The following is a 21765-nucleotide window of genomic DNA, read 5'->3' as shown; positions in this document are numbered from 1 at the left end:
TGTGACCTCCTTTGAAGAGGGGGATGACCGCGGCAGCTTTCCAATCTTTAGGGATCTCGGACGATACGAAAGAAGGGTTCAACAGGCTGGTAATAGGGGTTGCAACAATGGCGGTGGATAGTTTTAGAAAGAGAGGGTCCAGATTGGGGGGGGGGGGGGGGCAGAGCTGTTGGCCGGGGTTGGGGTAGCCAGGAGGAAAGCATGGCCAGTCATAGAGAAATGCTTATTGAAATGTTCAATTATCATGGATTTATCGGTGGTGGGTGTGTTACCTAGCCTCAGTGCTGTGAGCAGCTGGGAGGAGGTGCTCTTGTTCTCCATGGACTTTACAGTGTCCCAAAACTTTTTGGAGTTAGAGCTACAGGATGCAAATTTCTGCTTTCCTTTGCGTTCCTGACTGACTGTGTGTATTTGTTCCTGACTTTCCTGAGCAGTTGCATATTGCGGGGACTATTCGATGCTATTGCAGTACTCCACAGGATGTTTTTGTGCTGATCAATGGCAGTCAGGTCTGGAGTGAACCAAGGGCTATATCTGTTCTTAGTCCTGCATTTGTTGAAAGGGGCATGCTTATCTAAGATGGTGAGGAAATTACTTTTAAAGAACGACTATGCTTCCTCGACTGACAGGATGAGGTCAATATCCTTCCAGGATACCCGGGCCAGGTCGATTAGAAAAGCCTGCTCGCAGAAGTGTTTTAGGGAGCGTTTGACAGTGATGAGGGGTGGTCGTTTGACCGCGGACCCATAGCGGATACAGGCAATGATCGCTGAGATCCTGATTGAAAACAGTAGAGGTGTATTTGGAGGGCAAGTTGGTCAGGATAATGTCTATGAGGGTGCCCATGTTTACGGATTTAGGGTTGTACTTGGTGGGTTCCTTGATGATTTGTGTGAGATTGAGGGCATCTCTTTTAAGCATATCCCAGTTTAGGTCACCTAACAGAACAAACTCTGAAGCTAGATGGGGGGCGATAAATTCACATATGGTGTCCAAGGCACAGTTGGGAGCGGAGGGGGATCGATAGTAGGCTGTAAGAGTGAGAGACTTATTTCTTGAGAGATGTATTTTTAAAATGAGAAGTTCGAACTGTATAGACCTGGAAAGTATGACATCAAGCTCTACTGCTGCCGCCACTGCCCATTGCTGCTTCGTGGCTCCAGCAGCCTAAGTATATAGTCCTGAGATCCTTGTCGAGCTCTGCCCCTTTGTTGTTGATTTCAAATCTGTACAACACATTTGGGGGCCGCTGTTAAAACGTCCAACTTCAGTCAGCTGATTCTAGCCATCTTTTATGGTTAGTTCTAGTAGGGCAGTTTAGCCTCCAATTCAGAGGACCCACACTTTTGTTAGTGTCTTATTGGTCTAGGTCACTCCAAATAGTTATCACCACATCACGTTCAGCCTATCAGTGACCTTGATTCCCGGGACTTCAGTTTCAGTTAGTCTTTGACCCCAGCACGCTGTGTGGTCAGAAACGTGCTTTCCCCATCCTGATGAGCACTTCCACAGTTTCCCCTCCTGCTGAACTTTTCCTCCTGTGGACTGAATTGATGTATGTCTGATGTTTTAATTGTGCGTACATCTAAATGTAAGTGCCGTGAGATCTGTTTCATTATGTGGAGCTAAGTTTTGTGGCTTATTGTGTACAATTACCGTGTTTTGATCTTGCTTGCCAGCTAGCGTTAGTACTACACATAGCATTTTGCATTGGGATGCATGAGCATTTTAGCATGACTGTTAGCGATTAGCCGTTTTAGAATTGCTCATTTATGGTGCGAGGCAAATTTTCTATGCCCGCAAAAGTCAGCATCGATAGAATGCAATAATTTAATATTTTGCCATATTCTAATAATTTTCATGTGCCACGTATTGCCACAGTCCGTGACATGGTGATACTTGCACTCCTGTAGATTTGACATAATTGGGATGGTGGAACTTGCATCCAGCCAACTAGAAAAGCAAGTCGAAACAATTCAGCCATTTTTGAAAGTCATAAGAATCCTGCCAAGAAACATTTTTATTGTTGAAAAAGTAGATTTATCAGGCAGTAGGCATTTAGAATGAAATGAGTGGCGCTTCATAGCTAGGGGTAAGTGTTGTCCCATCGCGCTCTAGCGACTCTTATGGCGGGCTGGGCGCATGCATGCTGACATGGTGTACCTTCAAAATTATTCGGCAATCCTCATTCATTTGGAAAACCCAGATCCAACATTGTTTGTCGCAATAAAGAAAGTTAGACAAAAAAATCAACGCCTGTCAAATTGATAACAATGTCGAGCTTTAGAAAATGTCTCATATCTGCCGTTTCCATTTTTGTTGTTGCTGACATTGATTTTGTTGAATAAACCTGGGTCAATGAAAACCTGCCTATTGATAGATGGCGACATCAACCATTTATCAGCATGCAGTGCTTTTTCTTCCAATAAAACAGGAGGTTGTCTTCCACAATGCTTTGGTTCCAACTTCAAGTTGCAGTTAGTGAGGAGGAACTGCAGACATTTCCAGTCGCCTGCAATCAAAAGTTATCACATGATTGTAGTAAAGTCATGCAGTCGACATGTAGTTATGAGGGCACAGGGCGAGACCCAGATGCAGACATGGGAGGAAGATGGTTTGAGTCTATTTATTAGTATCCAAGGGGCAGGCAAGAGAATGGTCGTGGACAGGCAAAAGATCTTAACAAGGTCAGAGTCCAGGAGGTACAGAGTGGCAGGCAGGAGAGGGTCAGAACCAGGAGGACTAGGAAAAACAGGAGCACGGAGTAACACGCTAGTTGACTGGACAAAACAAGACGAACTGCCACAGACAGACAATAAACACAGGTATAAATACCCAGGGAAAAATGGGTGACACCTGGAGGGGGTGGAGACAAGGACAGGTAAAACTCAGGGTGTGACAGTAGTCTCAAGTCAACATACCAGTGTTGGTGTAAACTAAAACTTTCTAAAGAAATGCTGGTATAAATAATACAATAATAAATGTATGGGGCCTCCCGAGTGGTGTAGTGGTCTAAGGCACTCCACAGTACTAGCTATGCCACTAGAAATCCTGGTTCGAGTCCAGTCTGTTGCAGTGGCCGGCGTTGTCCAGGTTAGGGGAGGGTTTGGCCGGCAGGGATGTCCTTGTCCCATCGCGCTCTAGCGACTCTTATGGCGGGCCGGGCGCATGCATGCTGACATGGTTGCCAGGTGTATGGTGTTTCCTCTGACACATTGGTATGGCTGGGTTAAGCAGGCATTGTGTCAAGAAGCAGTGCAGCTTGGTTGTGTTTCGGAGGATGCACGGCTCTCTACCTTCACCTCTCCCGAGTCCGTACTAGAGTTGCAGCGATGAGACAAGACTAAATATCAATTGGATACCACGAAATTGGAGAAAAAGGGATTAACAAAAAAAACAAATAAAAGTAGGTGAAATTATCATATGTTTTACAAAGGTGGAAAAACAATTGTAAAAAAATTTACAATTATATTCCCAGTTTAGCAGGTCTTTGCAGGGGGTCTTTTATTTTGAAATATAAAATATAATACCCTGCTGCTAGGAGAATGGTAATCCACATATCTCAAAACCTCTAAAATGGCTTTGGGATTTGTAGTCCTTCTGGTCATAAATCCATTTCAACACAATAGCCTCAGCTGGGTGAATTCAGCAAAACCATAGTGGTGAGCTTCAAGGGAACTGTCCTATCGTCATAATAAGACACGACCACCTTGTCGAAAATACAGGCACGCTCACAGATGACTGAATATGATTAAATGCTTGTGCAAGATCGATACTACCCTGCACATGCTTATCTGTAGCATATCAGTGCGTAATTCGAGCCGGATCCTGTGGCAGCTCTCCTTTTTGAACTGTTTTGTTTCGGAACCTGTTTGGCCGAATCCTGTACCTCTTGTGGCATGAAAAATAATTGTCACTTTTTGCAATGTAAAAATTTGAATAGAAGCGATCAATGTTCATTCGAGTTGCCCCACAAAAAGACGTATGTAAAAAAAAAAAGTAGATTTTAAGCCAGGGCCTAATATTATAACAGTTGATTTGGGTCTGGTTTATGGGTGGTTTATGGTTGGCAAAATATTGTAACCTATGTATGAGACCATCGCTTGGCGCTGGCTGTGTGAGAAGCGCATCATTATGTCTCTCATAGAGTGGCGACCTGTCATTCAAGGCAAGTGGGGCTAAGCTTCAGACTTTTAAGTTAAAAAAGTATATATATATATATATATATATATATAGTTAGGGGGGGTGGCTTGCTTGTTTTGCTTGTTATTTTGGCATTAATACGTGTCACATAACAGTTTCAAACAATGTTAAGAAAATGTAATTTAGTTATTAATAAAGCCGCATACAAACATGGTCTCTTGTTTTCTTGATTAAGGCAGCTCCAAAATGCAGGTGTTTCAGCCTAGCTCAGTGCTTTCTGTGGTGGTGGGGCTAGCCAGCAGAAAATAGAGAGCGTTGCGTCTGATTGGCTCAGTTTTCTGTCACTCATGGGACAGTACCTCATCCCCAATTCTAAGGTTAGAGCTTGAAAATGTTTGCCCCTTGTGGTTCTGCCATAGAGTTATATTAAAAGTGCCCATCCGAGAAGGCTCAAGGTCATTGGCCACAGATAGAATGACATTAAATCACATTATATCTACAGTAGCTTTGATTGGACTGATCATGTCAACATCATACTTTCAAAATCTTAGCTAGCAAGCGAGCAGTCGTCACCATTAATCAGGTCGACAATCAACTTATTTTCAATCCAAGGGCTGTTCTTATGCACAACGCAAAGCGGAGTGCCTGGATACAGCCCTTAGCCGTGGTATATTGGCCATATACTACAAACCCGAGGTGCCTTATTGCTATTATAAACTGGTTGCTACCGCAATAAAAGTACATGTTTTGTCATACCGGTGGTATACGGCTGTCAGCCAATCAGCATTCAGGGCTCGAACCCCTCAGTTTATAACAAAGAAGAGCCTACAGTCAGGAACGCGATGCAAATCTGTCAGTGAAAAAACAGCACCCAGACAAAACAGGCCTTTCGCAATATTTCAAATACAATCAAGGGTAAACACTGGTTGGAAAGAAAATGGCTCCTGCTGAAAAGAGAAGACTATGCTGTTTGTAACCGATGTGAAATGGCTAGCTAGTTAGCGGGGTGCGCACTTATAGCGTTTCAATTGGTGACGTCACTCGCTCTGAGACCTTGAAGTTGTTGTTCCCCCTGCTCTGCAAGGGCTGCGGCTTTTGTGGTGAGATGAGTAATGATGCTTTGAGGGTGACTGGTTCGAGCCCAGGTAAAGGCGAGGAGAGGGACGGAAGCTAAACTGTTCAATTGGTGCCGTGACCCGGATCACTGGTTGCTGCGGAAAAGGAGGAGGTCAAAAGGGGGGTGAGTGTAACCGATGTGAAATTGTTACTAATAGCATTTAAATCGTTGACGTCACTTGCTCTGAGACCTTGAAGTAGTTGTTCCCCTTGCTCTGCAAGTCAGGTGGTTTTTGTGGAGCGATGGGTAACGATGCTTTGTGGGTGGCTGTTGTTGATGTGTAGAGGGTCCCTGGTTCAAGCCCAGGTAGGGGCGAGGAGAGGGACGGAAGCTAAACTGTTACATGTAGGCTGCCAAAATATTTGATAAACTTCCAAATATTGTTTTACAAAAAGAGAGAGATAGGCTTTTGGCACGAGCACATCAGCCATCACCAGCTGAGCATCATTGGGTCAGTGAAACTGAAAAGCATTTTTATGACTATAATACTCATATAGTGTACGATATGTCTCCACACACCTAGGCCTAGGCTATTGATGGATTCAAGACAAGGTCGTTTTTATTGATCTCAGATTATCAATTTGTCTGTGTCAAAGTAGCCTGCCATTTCGATAATTTGTGTGTTATTAAAGGGGATTCTGCCAAAGTCTCCGGTCATGTAAAATTACGAAGAATTGTATGAAATGTGTTTATAAAGGCCAACATTTTCCCGGACCCCAGGCTACTAAAAATGTTCCCTATGTGTGCAACTTCAATAAGTGCCTCTACTCTACTGCTCCTTGCCACTACGCAAATACAATGATATGCATGTAATGCTTTATTCTAAAAGTGCTTTTTCTTCTCATGCGTCCCGCTACCTCAGAACTCCCTATATAGATATATATGATTTTTTATTTTTCTCTAAACATTTTCAAATAGTTCATTTATATTTTCCAACGGGGCTATATATTTGGGTGAATTTTTTCTCTCGCCTGAGTAGCCTTGTTTCACTGCCAAAAACAAAATGAAACCATCTAGTTTCAGTGAAATAACAACACAATGTCAAATACAGGTAGCTTAGTCAAATAATAACATCCAATCACATTAACCGTTACTCTAGCGGGAATGTACGCTACATACGGACAGTTAGTTGGAATTCCCGCTAGAGAGTTGTGTAGCCAAACGTAGCTGCTGCTCATTCCGTTTGCTCGATAATGGATAAATTGTTTAAAAAATAAGGCCAGCGTCCATAGAGACACATACCAGTTCTACTGGTAGTACTGCTACTATCAGCAGTACTACACCTGCACCTGTTGACAACACAAGTTGTTCTGCTTCCATGAGCACATCCAATGCTAGCATCAGTAATTCTAAATTTGTTGTTAGCCCAGATAGCATGGACACTGATAGTTGTTAATCTGATGCATCGGAAGAGCTACTGTCCCCTTACCCAGGAAAGCACTGAACAACAGACAGGAACGTTAGACCATCGAAGAGGCGCAGATATGATGAGAACTACATTGATTTGGGGTTCACTTATATTGGGACTAGTACCTTTACTCAGCCACAGTGTGTTATATGTGCAAAAGTACTATCTCACAACTCGATGAAACTTTCGCTCTTGCGCAGACATTTAGAAACAAAACATGCCAATTTGAAAATACGCCACGGGAGTATTTTGAGCGAGAATTAAGACGATTTCCGAGTAGCAAGACATGTATCAAAGCAGATACCATTAATAAGAAGGGGCTAGAAGCGTCTTATATGGTGAGCTACTGAGTGGCTAGGACAGGCAAGCCCCATACTATTGTGGAGGACTTCATTCCTCCTGCTGCTGCAGATATGGCTGGGACAATGCTGGGGGAAAAGGCCAACAAAAACTATACAGACAATGACTTCATCAAACAACACTGTTCCATGACGCATCAGTGACATGGCAGGAGATGTTTTGAAACAATTACTGCTTTGGATACAAGCCAGTGAATTATATGTTACAGCTGAATGAGTCAACAGACGTGGCTGGCTTGGCACAGCTCCTGGTATATGTCTGTTACGTTTATGGGGGGTCAATTATGGAAGACAATCACTTCTGCAAGCCACTGGAAACCAGGACAACAGGAGAGGATATTGTTAAAGTACTGGACAGCTTTGTGACATCAAATGGACTTTGGTGGTCAAGATGTGTTAGTATCTGTACTGATGGCACAAAAGCCATTACAGGGAGAGATAGTGGAGTGGTAACGCGCATGCAAGCAGTTGCTCCCGACACCACTTGGGTATGCTGCAGCATCCACCGAGAGAGAGGCTCTTGCTGCCAAGGGAATACCTGACAGCTTAAAAGACGTTTTGGACACTTCTGCGAAAATGGTTAACTTTGTTAGAGCAAGGCCCCTGAACACACGTGTATTTTCTGCATTATGCAATGATATGGGCAGCGACTATGTAACACTTTTACAACATACAGAGTGCGCTTGTTATCAAGGGGCAAAGTATTGACATGTTCTTTTTTTAAAGTGAGAGACAAGCTTTTCAGTAAAGTTGTATTTTCTGACCATAATTTTCACTTGTCTGACCGCTTGCATGATGATGAGTTTCTCACACGACTGGCCTATATGGGTGATGTTTTTTTCTCGCCTGAATGATCTAAATCTAGGATTACAGGGACTCTCTGCAACTATATTCTATGTGAAGGACAAAATTCAGGCTATGATTAAGAAGTTGGAGCTCTTCTCTGTCTGTATTAACAAGGGCAACACACAGGTCTTTCCATTATTGTATGATTTTTTTGTGTGCAGATGAACTCAAGCTTACGGACAATGTCAAATGTGATATAGCAAAGAACCTGAGTGAGTTGCATGCGCAATTACGCAGGTACTTTCCTGAGACGGATGACACCAACAACTGGATTTGTTATCCCTTTCATGCCCTGCCTCCAGTCCACTTACCGATATCTGAACAAGAGAGCCTCATCGAAATTGCAACAAGCGGTTCTGTGGAAATTGAATTAAATCAAAAGCCACTGCCAGATTTCTGGATTGGGCTGCGCTCAGAGTATCCTGCCTTGGCAAATCTAGCTTTTAAGACACTGTTGCCCTTTCCAACCACATACCTATGTGAGAGTGTATTCTCGGCCCTCACTAGCATGCAAACTAAATACAGGCACAGACTGTGTGTGGAAGATTATTTAAGACTGAGACTCTCCAATAAAACCCAACATTGCAGAGTTATGTGCATCCTTTCAAGCACACCCTTCTCATTAACATATATGTTTTAATTATTTTTATTTTACCTTTATTTAACCAGGTAGGCAAGTTGAGAACAAGTTCTCATTTACAATTGCGACCTGGCCAAGATAAAGCAAAGCAGTTTGACAGATACAACGACACAGAGTTACACATGGAGTAAAACAAACATACAGTCAATAATACAGTATAAACAAGTCTATATACAATGTGAGCAAATGAGGTGAGAAGGGAGGTAAAGGCAAAAAAGGCCATGGTGGCAAAGTAAATACAATATAGCAAGTAAAACACTGGAATGGTAGTTTTGCAATGGAAGAATGTGCAAAGTAGAAATAAAAATAATGGGGTGCAAAGGAGCAAAATAAATAAAAAATAAAAAATAAAATACAGTTGGGAAAGAGGTAGTTGTTTGGGCTAAATTATAGGTGGGCTATGTACAGGTGCAGTAATCTGTGAGCTGCTCTGACAGTTGGTGCTTAAAGCTAGTGAGGGAGATAAGTGTTTCCAGTTTCAGAGATTTTTGTAGTTCGTTCCAGTCATTGGCAGCAGAGAACTGGAAGGAGAGGCGGCCAAAGAAAGAATTGGTTTTGGGGGTGACTAGAGAGATATACCTGCTGGAGCGTGTGCTACAGGTGGGAGATGCTATGGTGACCAGCGAGCTGAGATAAGGGGGGACTTTACCTAGCAGGGTCTTGTAGATGACATGGAGCCAGTGGGTTTGGCGACGAGTATGAAGCGAGGGCCAGCCAACGAGAGCGTACAGGTCGCAATGGTGGGTAGTATATGGGGCTTTGGTGACAAAACGGATTGCACTGTGATAGACTGCATCCAATTTGTTGAGTATGGTGAGTTATTCACAATTTTCATTGAACAAATAAGGTTTTATATGTAAGATGTTTAAATAAAGAGCAAAATGATTGATTATTATTATATTATTACTTGTGCCCTGGTCCTATTAGAGCTCTTTGTCAGTTCCCACGAGCCGGGTTGTGACAACTCACACTCATTCATATGTTTAATAAATGTATCGTATAGTGTGTGGCAGGCTTACAATAATGACAATAAACAACATTGGAGAGTGTGCTGACCCTGGTGATAGAGGGGGTACACAGCTGGAGGTTGAATGTTTGAAGGGGTATGGGACTATGAAAAGTTTGGGAACCACTGCTGTAGGGGACTCTTTATTATGCACATGAACGTATCCCAAAAATGTATATGCTGCTAGACATATTTCAGTTCAGAATCTTTACATCATGTCGTTTCTGTGAGCTATAGTGACTTTATTCTAACACGTTGTGGATGCTTTTAGGAGGAAATGTCACAATTAAATTAAATCCATAAGGCTTTATTGGCATGGGAAACATGTTTACATTGCCAAAGCAAGTGAAATATACAATAAGCAAAAGGGAAATAAACAATAAAAAATTAACAATCAGAAATTATCTCTCTGAATCTGCAGTCCGAACTGACTTCCCTGCACGGCTGCACCTGCACCTTTTGTCCAACCTAAGCAAAGCATGGGCATTGTCGCCACCTATTGGAATAGCTCGTCAACTGTAATGAATTGCGCTTTTTCATTATATTTTTCTGATAATTTCAAGACAAGTAAAATGTAATTTTTCTATTTTAGATAAATCAAACATAACTTCTATGGCGTAACCGCTTTGAGTTTCGTGTTATTCCCATATAATTGTGTAGCTTGGTCTCAGGCACATTGTGGACCGATTTTTGATGACGTCGCAGATCGTGAAGAGGACCCACGATCGACAGGAAAGCGTTTGTCCGCAGAAGTATCAACAAGTTGACGGTGTGACTGAAATTCATAATCTAGTTGATATCAGTTTCATCCTAACTGATACATCGGTAAATAATTTTCATACAATATCCGCACAATACAACATAGAAGACAAAATATATATCAATATGTTTTTTTTTAACGTCTTCCTCAATTTTGAAGATGGGCGCTTGTGGGTATACGGAGTGATTGAATGAAACAACTGCGAGTGCTAGGGTAGCTAACTCGAGCAAGCAAGCCTTGTTTTGCAAAGTTACATGGTCTATTTCGTTAAAATATTTTGTAATAGTGGGCCAACGTTACTGTTATTATTGCGGTTATGTTGGACCTGGCTGGTTGCAACAACGACCGATGGGTTTGTGTAGAATCAACTTTACACAGTTGGCTAGGCTGGGCTCTACGTAGTAGCTAACTAGATAGCTAGCTAACTAGCAGCGGCACCCGTGTCTTTGAAAGCGCCTTTGTTTGTAGTCTATGTTGTGTAGCTAGCTATCATCAACTGAGTTGACAATGTTTTTCCTTGCGGGTGTATAATGTGTCTGCAGTATCCACAATAACATCAATGTGCAATAGTTAGCTAGCTACCGCACTAAGTTAGCTATGTTATAACACAGATGTTTGCGGCAATGCAAAAAATGTACTCCTCCTTTCTTCCTCAGAACCTGGTGTTGCTGTGGCCTCTTTGACCTGCACCTGAAGGTAGAGAAACAGACACTATGTTTCTGTATAACCTGACCCTGCAGCGTGCCACTGGCATCACCCACGCCATCCATGGAAACTTCTCAGGTACATAAACATTATTCTCTTGGGGTCTCATCCCTGAGTCTATATAACATGGATAATGTAACCTGTGATCTGGTGTGGTTATCATTGTTGTCTTGCCTTGCAGGAACCAAGATGCAGGAGATAGTTGTTTCCAGGGGGAAGATAATTGAGCTGCTGCGTCCAGATGCCAACACAGGGAAGGTTCACACCCTGCTTACCATGGAGGTGTTTGGCATCATTCGCTCCCTCATGGCCTTCAGGCTGACAGGAGGAACTAAAGGTGTGTGTGTGTTATGAGATGTATGTGTGTGTCAGCATGTACACTGGGGATTGCTTTGTGCTGTATATACAGTGCATTTAGAAAGTATTCAGACCCCTTGACTTTTCCCACATTTTGTTACATTACAGCATTCTAAAATTGATTAAATTGTTTTCCTCATCAATCTACACACAATACCCCATAATGACAAAGCGAAAACAGGTTTTTAGAAATGTTTGCTAATGTATTACAAATAAAAAACAAATGCCTTACTTGCATACTTATTCAGACCCTATGCCATGAGACTTGAAATTGAGCTCCGGTGCATCTTGTTTTCATTGATCTCCCTTGAGATGTTTCTAAAACTTGACTGGTCCACCTGTGGTAAATTCAATTGATTGGGCATTATTTGGAAAGGCACACACCTGTCTATATAAGGTCCCACAGTTGACCGTGCATGTCAGAGGTCGAAGGAATTGTTGTAGAGCTCCGAGACGGGTTTGTGTTGGCACAGATCTGGGAAAGGGTACAAAAAAATGTCTGCAGCATTGAAGGTCACCAAGAACACTGTGGCCTCAATCATTCTTAAACGTAAGAAATTTGGAACCACCACCGACGACTCCTAGAGCTGGTTGCCTGGCCAAACTGAGCAATCGGGGGGGGGGCCTTGGTCAGGGAGGTGACCAAGAACCTGATGGTCATTCTGGCAGAGTTCCTCTGTGGAGATGGGAGACCCTTCCAGAAGAACAACCATCTCTGCAGCACTCTACCAATCAGGCATTTGTGCTAGAGTGGCCATACGGAAGCCACTCCTCAGTAAAAGGCACATGGCAGCCCGCTTTGAGTTTGTCTAAAGGCACCTAAAGACTCTCAGACCATGTGAAACAAGATTCTCTGGCCTGAATGCCAAGCGTCACGTCTGGAGGAAACCTTGCACCATCCCCACGGTGAAGCGTGGTGGCAGCATCATGGTGTGGGGATGTTTTTCAGTCGCAGGGACTGGGAGACTCGTCAGGATCGAGGTAAAGATGAATGGAGGAAAGTACAGAGAGATCCTTGATTAAAAACCTGCTCAGGACCACAGACTGGGGTGAAGGTTCACCTTCCAACAACCCTAAGCACACAGCCAAGACAATGCGGGTGTGGCTTCGGCGCAAGTCTCTGAATGTCCTTCAGGGGCCCAGACTTGAACCCGATCTCTGGAGAGACCTAAAAATAGCTGTGTAAGGACGCTCCCCATCCAACCTGACCGAGCTTGAGAGGATCTGCAGAGAAGAATTTGAGAAACTCCCCAAATACAAGCTCGCAGCGTCATACCCAAGAAGACTCGGCTGTAATCGCTGCCAAAGGTGCTAAAACAAAGTACTGAGTAAAGGGTCTGAATACTTATTTAAATGTGATATTTCAGTTTTTATTTTTAATACATTTGCAAAAAATGGCTAAACCTGTTTTTGCTTCATCATTATGGGGTATTGTGTGTTTGAGGGGAAAAAACTATCCATTTTAGAATGAGGCTCTGAATACTTTCCGAATACACTATATAATGATTGTGACTTGAGTTCCATCTCAATAAGTAGTTTGAATAGCCTAAAATCACAAGGTATCCAGAGTGCTAATAATGAGAGAGTACAAACAACAATAGCCTACAGAAAAATCTAAGGAAAATCCCTCCATGCAAGGTTGAATACCAAATTGGCAATAACCTATCCTACTAGGCCTATCAAAAGCTTTAAGACAAGTTTATGGTCTAATGCCGCAGTTATCGCAATATCAGGTCATTTCTGGTTAATAAGGAAGTACCTTACTGTGATAGTTTTCAATGAAAATGGTAAAAAAAAAAAATCTTCTTAGCAATTGGTAATCAGTGTCGTCAACATGTTAATTACACGGTTCATAAGCAGTTCATAATATGGTCATAACACTGTCATGACCAATGTATTTTCACCTGCCAAGAAAGTTTCTCTTGGGTCCTTTGTTTTTCTTGTAATGAATCCTTTAGTCATGTTTTTTAGTCTATTTTTTACAACTTGTAGAAAATACGCTTTATAACACTGTCGTGAAGCATTATGATCATTCTGTGTCACTTTACTTGGACTAAGAAAATATACTTTGACACTAAAGATGCGCTATGACCACCATAATCATATACGGGGAAAAGAGGGTGTCTTGTCCTGCAATCTGCTCCTGCATTCATCCCTGTCATCAGCAACGGGGCATGTCTGACATCAATGTGTGCGCAATTACAATGAGCATTTAACATGCTCAATAAATAAAACAATGTGTGGTAGGTTTTGACACTCTTATGTGGGTGTCATAAACAGCCATAAAATCAATCAATATATGTCACAACGGGTGTAAATATACTGTGTGTCATGACAGTGTTATGGTCATATTATAGCAGGTTATTATAACATGACGCTGGTGTTAACCTCTCTAGTGGGTGTGGTACGGTAGCGTCCCGCCTGGCCAACATCCGGTGAAATTGCAGAGCGCCAAATACAAATTAATACAAAATAAAGCTTAACTTGTTGTTAATCCAGCCTCCGTGTCAGATTTCAAAAAGGCTGTATGGTGAAAGCAAACCTTGCGATTATCTGAGGACAGCGCTCCGCACACAACATTACATACAGTTACCAGCCAAGTAGATTAGTCACGAAAGTCAGAAATAGCAATAAAATTAATCACTTACCTTTGATCTTCAATTGGTTGCACTCACAAGACAACCAGTTACACAATAATGTTTGATTTGTTCGATAAAGTCCCTCTTTATATCCAAAAACCTACATTTTGTTGCTGCGTTTTGTTCAGTAATCCAATGACTCAAATGCGGTCACAACGGGCAGACACAAATTCCAAATAGTATCCTTAAATTTTGTAGAAACATGTCAAACGATGTTTATAATCAATCCTCAGGTTGTTTTTAGCCTAGATAATCGATAATATTTCAACCGGACAATGGCGTCGTCAATATAAAAGAAACAAAAAAGGCGCGATCTCGGTCGCGCAAAGGAGACGGCTCTGGGGACATCCCACTATCCACTCATTCAAATTTGTCATTCTCCCTCATTTTTCAGAATAAAAGCCTGAAACAATGTCTAAAGACTGTTCACAACTAGTGGAAGCCATAGGGAACGGAAACTGGATCCTATCCCTTTAAATGGTGGATAGGCTTTCATTGGAAAAACAGCCATTTCAAAATAATGGCACTTCCTGGATGGATTTTCCTCGGGTTTTCGCCTGCCATTTCAGTTCTGTTATACTCAGACATTATTTTAACAGTTTTAGAAAACACTCCAAAGTTTCTATCCAAATCGACTAGTTATATGCATATCCTAGCTTCTGGGCAGTTTACTTTGGGGGCACGTTTCATCCGGAGGTGAAAATAGTGCCACCTACCCTAGTGAGGTTAAGTAAAGTGTTATTGAGCAATTCCTCAAGCAAGACTTTTGCCAGGACTGTCTGTGGGAGTGGTCTGAGTGGGGAGGGGAAAACTGTTATTGGCAGAGAGGTATGGAACTCTTTCTTATTGGTCTATTAACTATTCCGAACAAAAATATAAACGCAACATGTAAAATGGGCTGAAATAAAATAAATGTTCCATATGCACAAAGTTTATTTCTCAATGTTGTGCACAAATTTGTTTACATCCCTGTTAGTGAGCATTTCTCCTTTGCCAAGATAATCCATTCACCTGTTTAAAAGATCATTACCCTGGTGCTGGGGACAAACGTGTGAACTCATGTTTCGGCATGATAATGCACAGTCCCATGTCGCAAGGATTTGTACACAGTTCCTGGAAGCTGAAATTGTCCCAGTTCACACAGATTCAAACCTGCTCCATGCTGAAGCTCTTCTACCAGAAAGGTTATTTGAAAAGTTGAGTCTGTACTTAGCCTCTGCCCAGGCTTTCAACAACATTGTCTTTCATCATGATTCATCCAGTTGTAGCAATACATTTTCCCGCTATAGCTCAATGGTCGTTTTATCAGGTTTAAAATTATTATAATATATTTTGTGGGGGCCAATAGTAGGCGATAACATCGTATATCGCAGTGTTTTATGGATACGTAATCACGATAGGACCAATATTGACATCGCCCAATCCTAGTGTGAAGTAGATGCAAGTTTTATGTGTGTGGTTGAAAAGCTCTTATTTTAATTTGAGACATTTGTGCTTTTGATCCACAGACTATATTGTGGTGGGCAGTGACTCAGGCCGCATCGTGATCCTTGAGTACCACCCCTCCAAGAACATGTTCGAGAAGATCCACCAGGAGACCTTTGGCAAGAGTGGATGTCGTCGCATCGTCCCTGGACAGTTCCTCGCCGTCGACCCCAAGGGCAGAGCAGTCATGATAGGTAAAGAGCTCAGAGAACTGAGATATATTATGTTGTGGAGAGAGTTGGTAATGGTTTGAAAATTCAACAAAATTTCAAGTTGACAAATCCTTGGCTCGATGACAGAATGCCCTGTTGCAATGGACATGTTTTTTTGTCTGTTGTAGTTTACTAATTACCCCTGTGTTTCCAGGTGCCATTGAGAAGCAGAAGCTGGTGTACATCCTGAACAGAGATGCAGCAGCGCGTCTCACCATCTCCTCTCCCCTGGAGGCTCACAAGGCCAACACGCTGGTCTACCATGTGGTAGGAGTTGATGTGGGCTTTGAAAACCCCATGTTTGCCTGTCTGGAGATGGACTATGAGGTGAGAACCTAGCACTGACTGCTATGATTTGTGAATTTGCTCATGCGCTCTTGTTACGTACTAAAGAAATGGACCTAATCTATGTTTACCCACAGGCTCAGATGTGCTTCTGTTTTATTCTCTATACACCCAAGTGCTATTGAATTGATGAGTCTTCATGTCTCTTCTCTGACAAACCACTGTAGGGAGCTTAAACACCTCTGATTCCAACACAATCCCGCTGCTTTGCTACTAAAGATGTCCTGTAAATCCTCATCCTATCCTCTTCATTTCCACTGACTCACTATGTGTGGCCTATGACCTCTCCCTCCTTCCAGGAAGCTGACAATGACCCCACTGGCGAGGCTGCAGCCAACACCCAGCAAACCCTGACCTTCTATGAGCTGGACCTGGGTCTGAACCACGTTGTGCGCAAGTACAGCGAGGCCCTGGAGGAGCACGGCAACTTCCTCATTACAGGTAGCTACACTGAACAATAATGTAAACGCAACATGCAGCATTTTTGTTTACTGACGTTACAGTTCATATGTGACCGACCAGCTCGATTTGGTCCAATATAGTGGGGGGGATTACATTGCATATAAGAGACTCAGCGCTCAAAAATAATATATCGCACATTACAGTTAAGGAACAAGGGAAAGTAATTCTGGTTTGAAAGTTGATTAACTTGTAACCTCACTTTTGATAAAATGACCCTTGAATGTTTTGGTACACCTACTGGAGGGCTCTTTGTCTACACCCATTCAGTATTGTTCACACCCTCTAACGCTTTAGCCCCACCCATCTCTGTAAGGATTCACATATGAGGCTATGTACTAAACAACCAACATTTTCAAAACTAAAGGCTGGTTTATACTACAGGTGTGTTTGTAAATTTAATCTGGAGTGCTAGAGTGTGCTCTGGGTGTTCGTAAACTCAGAGCGTTGTCAGTTTATCCGTTCATAAATTCAGAGCGTTTCGCTCTCTGAGTGTTCAGAGCGCACACTGGACCCTCTGGCCGAGGAGTAGGGTTGATCCAAGCATTCTGACCAGTCAAGAACCCAAGCTAACTGGCTAATATTGGCAAGTTTGCTAGCTACTTCCAGACAAAACTCTTTAGAAAGGAAGGAACCTAGAGAGGAACCAGGCTCTGAGGGGTGGCCAGTCTTCTTCTGGCTGTGCCGGGAGGAGATTATAACAGTACATGGCCAAGATGTTCAAATGTTCATAGATGACCAGCAGGGTCAAATAACCATCCTGAGGCATGGTCCTAGGGCTGAGAGAGAGCTTAAATTCACACAGGACACCGGATAAGATAGGAGAAATACTCCAAATATAACAGATTGACCCTAGCCCCCCCCTCGACACAAACTATTGCAGCATAATTACAGGAGGCGTCGGGAGACACCGTGGCCCCGGACAGGGCCAACCAGGCAGGATATAACCCTACCTACTTTGCCAAAGCACAGCCCCCACACCACTAGAGGGATATCTTCAACCACCAACTTACTACCCTGAGACAAGGCCGAGTATACCCCACGAAGATCTCCCCCACTGCATGAACCCGAGTGGGGTGCCAACCCGGACAGGAAGATCACGTCAGTGACTCAACCCACTCAAGTGACGCACCCCTCCTAGGGCCGGCATGGAAGAGCACTAGTAAGCCAGTGACTCAGCCCCCATAATAGGGTTAGAGGCAGAGAATCCCAGTGGAGAGAGGGGAACCGGCCAGGCAGAGACAGAAAGGGCGGTTCGTCTTGTGTCTGACCTCAGATAATTCTCTGGTTTTCGTTATTTTGTCCATGCTCATTGCGGTACACACAGTGACACAAAACAGGAGAATGAGTCCTTTTCTTTATTCAATCTGGTTGAATATGTAATTTTTATACTGCATGCACCTTCAACTCACAACAGGGGAGTTCAATTCCAAAGTAAATGATAATCACCTGCTTGAAATCGAAAATACTTCTAGGCAGTACCAATAATATTGTCTGGGCCATTTTAGGATTTCTTTCTGGAATTAGCTAAGATTTAGTAAATGATTCAGATTAGTTTGTTTTGTACAACTGCATACCGAAGATATACATATCTGGATACCAAAATATGTTTTAATTTCAACAGTCTTCTGGAAGAAATTGTGCATTATTTGAAAAAAGTGCAAGGGTTCATTATTTTTGGCCGACTGTATATAACAATTAAAAAGCAACAGTAAAATAACAATAGCGAGACAATATACAGGGGGTACCGGTACAGAGTCAATGTGTGGAGGCACGGGTTAGTTGAGGTAATTGAGGTAATATGTACATGTAGGGCTCCCAAGTTGTCTAAAGCACTGCATCTCAGTACTAGAGGTAACACTACAGACACCCTGGTTCGATTGCAGGCTGTATCACAACTGACCGAGATTGGGAGTCCCTTAGGGCGGCGCACAATTGGCCCAGCCTCGCCTGGGTTTGGCCGTCATTGTAAATAAGAATTTGTTCTTAACTGACTTGCCTAGTTAAATAAAATGTTAGTGACTATGCATAGATAATGAACAGAGAAGCAGCAGTGTGAAAGAGGGGGAGGGAACAATGCAAATAGTCTGAGTAGCCATTTGATTAGCTGTTCAGGAGTATTATGTCTTGGGGGTAGAGGCTGTTAAGAAGCCTTGGGACCTAGACTTGGAGCTCCGGTACAGCTTGCCGTGTGGTAGCAGAGAGAACAGTCTATGACTAGGGAGGCTGGTGTCTTTGACAATTTTTGGGGCCTTCCTCTGACACCGCCTGGTATAGAGGTCCTGAATGGCAGGAAGCTTGGCCCCATTGATGTACTGGGCCCTACGTACTACCTTCTGTAGTGCCTACTAGCAGTTGCTATACCAGGCAGTGATGCAACCATGCTCTCGATGGTGCAGCTGTAGAACTTATTGAGGATCTGAGGACCCATGCCAAATCTTTTCAGTCTCCTGAGGGGAAATAGGCTTTTGTCGTGCCCTCAGCAATAGGTCAGTTATTCTGTGCTTTGGCACACTCCGAGGTGAGTGCTCTGAAATCGTATTAGATAGCCAGAGCGAATTTACCAGCTACGTCTATCGACAGTTGTCGCAGTGACATGAACATTCTATTGAAATGCATACTTGCATAGTGTTTTGACATGTAGCTAGCTAAACAATGAACCATGGTCCCAACTCATAACGTTACTACCCTGCAAGAATCTGCAGGGAGCTAACCAACAAGGTTCAATGTTAGATAGCTAACATTAGGCTAGAACTAGCAATGCAAAAGGCTCTGAGATACAAGTGATATTACTACTCCGATCATACATGTGAAGTTAGCGAGCCGGCCAGCTAACACTAGCTAGCTAGCAGTACACTAACTTGACATGAAAACAACTTTCTGACTAAATTAGAAATGTATAATATCTGAAAATGTAGCTAGTTAGACTATCTTACTTGGATGGACACTTCTCCCTCTGTGTCACGGATGCCATGGTTGCCCTTAGTTTGAAAATGTAATCAGGAGAAAGGTGTTTTATACATCCGAATTCTGGGTGTTTTCGTTTCGACTTTGCAGTCAAATACCAGAATTTTCTCCATCTCCTTAGCTATCTATCAGACTCTAATTCCATTGATTTCAATACTCGGTCCAATAGAAAGTGGAGAGCAACACTTACGCACTTCTACTACGTGATATCTTTCAAAAAATCCTTGTTAGAAAGGATTACCTACACATACTGACCAGCTCATGTTATAGACGGAACCGTGCTACATGGCAGACCAATCCGAAATCATCTCTCGGCATGTCCAGTCCATTCATTATCTCAGCCAATCATGGTTAGTGGGAAGGTTGCTGCTCTTCCATGGCTAAACCATCTAGGCTCATAATTTAACATTTTTATTCGTATTTACTGGTGGCATACAAGTTTGTTATTAAAGCACATGAAAATTCACATGTTCCAGTAGGCATTTCTGCCAAACGCATTTTGATAAATAAAAAAAGTTAGTTTTCCTGTGAAGTAGTGTTGCGCGACATACACCTAGTTTCCTGAAACAAGTCACATGTATAAGGAAATCAGTCAATTGAAAATGTTTAATTGGCTGTGCGAAGTTGTTGGATATTGGTGGAAACTAACACGCTGTCGTACACGTAAATCCAGAGCATCCAAACATGCTCAATGGGTGACATGTCTGAGTATGCAGGCCATGGAAACACTGGGACATTTTCAGCAACCAGGAATTGTGTACAGAACCTTGCAACATGGGGCCGTGCATTATCATGCTGTGATGGCAGCGGCTGAATGGCACGACATTAAGCCTGAGGGTCTTGTCACGGTATATCTGTGCATTCAAATTGCCATCGATAAAACGCAATTGTGTTTGTTGTCCGTAGCTTATGCCTGCCCATACCATAACCCCACCGCCCCCATGGGGCACTCTGTTCACAACTTTGACATCAGCAAACCACTCGCCCGCATGATGCCATACATACTGTCCTGCCTTGTGCCTGGTACAGTTGAAACCAGGATTCATCCGTGAAGAGCACACTTCTTCAGCGTGCCAGTGGCCATTAAAGGTGAGCATTAGCCCACTGCAGTGGATTACGACTCCAAAAGACCCTGGTGATGACAACGAGTACGCAGATGAGCTTCCCTGAGAAGGTTTCTAACAGTTTCTATCAGCTGTCATGGTGGCTGGTCTCAGACGATCCCGCAGATGAAGAAGCTGGATGTGGTGGTCCTGGGCTGGCATAGTTACACGTGGTCTGCGGTTATGAGGCCTGTTGGACATATTCTGTAAAACAACTTTAGAGGTGACTTATGCTAGAGAAATTAATGTATGGTTGAGAAATGATCTGGAAACCGCAACTTGAAACGTCTGTGGCGATGTGACAAAACTGCACATTTTAGAGTGGCCTTCAATTGTTCCCAGCATAAGGTGCACCTGTGTAATGATCATGCTGTTTAATCAGCTTCTTGATATGCCACACCTGTCAGGTGTTGGCAAAGGAGAAATGCTCACTAACAGGGATGGAAAACAAATTTGTGCACAATTTCTGGGATGTTTTATTTCTGCTCATGAAACCTGGGACCAACACTTTAGATGTTGCATTTATATTTTTGTTCAGTGTACATTATTTCCAGTAGAGGGCAGTCAAAGCCAGGTTATGAGTTGTTTGCAGGCTGGATTATAATTTTTTTGAGGTGTAAACCTATTGTTTGATCATTACCCTTTCCCCCTCTCTTCTCCAGTTCCTGGAGGCTCTGATGGGCCCAGTGGAGTACTCATCTGTTCAGAGAATTACATCACCTACAAAAACTTTGGGGACCAGCCTGACATTCGCTGTCCCATCCCACGCAGGAGGGTGAGTTTCTGTTATGTTTTATAAATGCGAAAACGGATTTCAAATAACTTGGCTAACAAGACATGGTCATATATGTTAACAGTTTGAATGTTTGTGTGGATCACAATTGATTTGATATCATCTGCACTGTGCCCTCAATTCTTTTTTTCTTTTGCCTGAACACAGAATGACCTGGATGACCCTGAGCGAGGCATGATCTTCGTCTGCTCAGCCACCCACAAGACCAAGTCCATGTTCTTCTTCCTGGCCCAGACGGAGCAGGGTGACATTTTCAAGGTCACCCTGGAGACCGATGAGGAGATGGTGAGGCCAGCGGGGTGCAGTCTGGAACAGGAACTGGGGGAGGGGGGGCAGAGGTGTTCATCTGATGTGTGGGAAATAGAACCGTGCTGTCGAGGTGATGAGTCTTCATGTCTCTTCTCTGACAAAAACATGGAGA

At 43.0% G+C, this 21765-nt stretch overlaps 1 protein-coding gene across 2 annotated transcripts in view; it reads left to right on the top strand.

Annotated features, from left to right (window-relative positions):
• Positions 1-1478: 1478 nt before the first annotated feature.
• The window catches only part of sf3b3 (splicing factor 3b, subunit 3), a 44118-nt gene continuing 23831 nt past the window's right edge, over positions 1479-21765 (top strand). Inside the window, exons 1-8 of one of the 2 annotated variants that reach the window (XM_020456974.2) lie at positions 1479-1591; positions 10936-11062; positions 11166-11321; positions 15489-15659; positions 15832-16004; positions 16322-16463; positions 21214-21326; positions 21492-21629. In XM_020456974.2, the coding sequence (XP_020312563.1) occupies positions 10993-11062; positions 11166-11321; positions 15489-15659; positions 15832-16004; positions 16322-16463; positions 21214-21326; positions 21492-21629 (963 nt within the window). In that variant the 5' untranslated portion in view covers positions 1479-1591; positions 10936-10992. Of the gene's footprint in view, positions 1592-10214; positions 10345-10935; positions 11063-11165; positions 11322-15488; positions 15660-15831; positions 16005-16321; positions 16464-21213; positions 21327-21491; positions 21630-21765 lie in introns of those variants that run through there. The other variant, XM_020456973.2, reaches the window with a different exon arrangement.

Source organism: Oncorhynchus kisutch, linkage group LG22 (genome assembly GCF_002021735.2).
Source record: "Oncorhynchus kisutch isolate 150728-3 linkage group LG22, Okis_V2, whole genome shotgun sequence".
In the NCBI taxonomy this organism is placed as follows: domain Eukaryota; kingdom Metazoa; phylum Chordata; class Actinopteri; order Salmoniformes; family Salmonidae; genus Oncorhynchus; species Oncorhynchus kisutch.
This window is presented reverse-complemented; position numbering and strand designations above follow the sequence as displayed.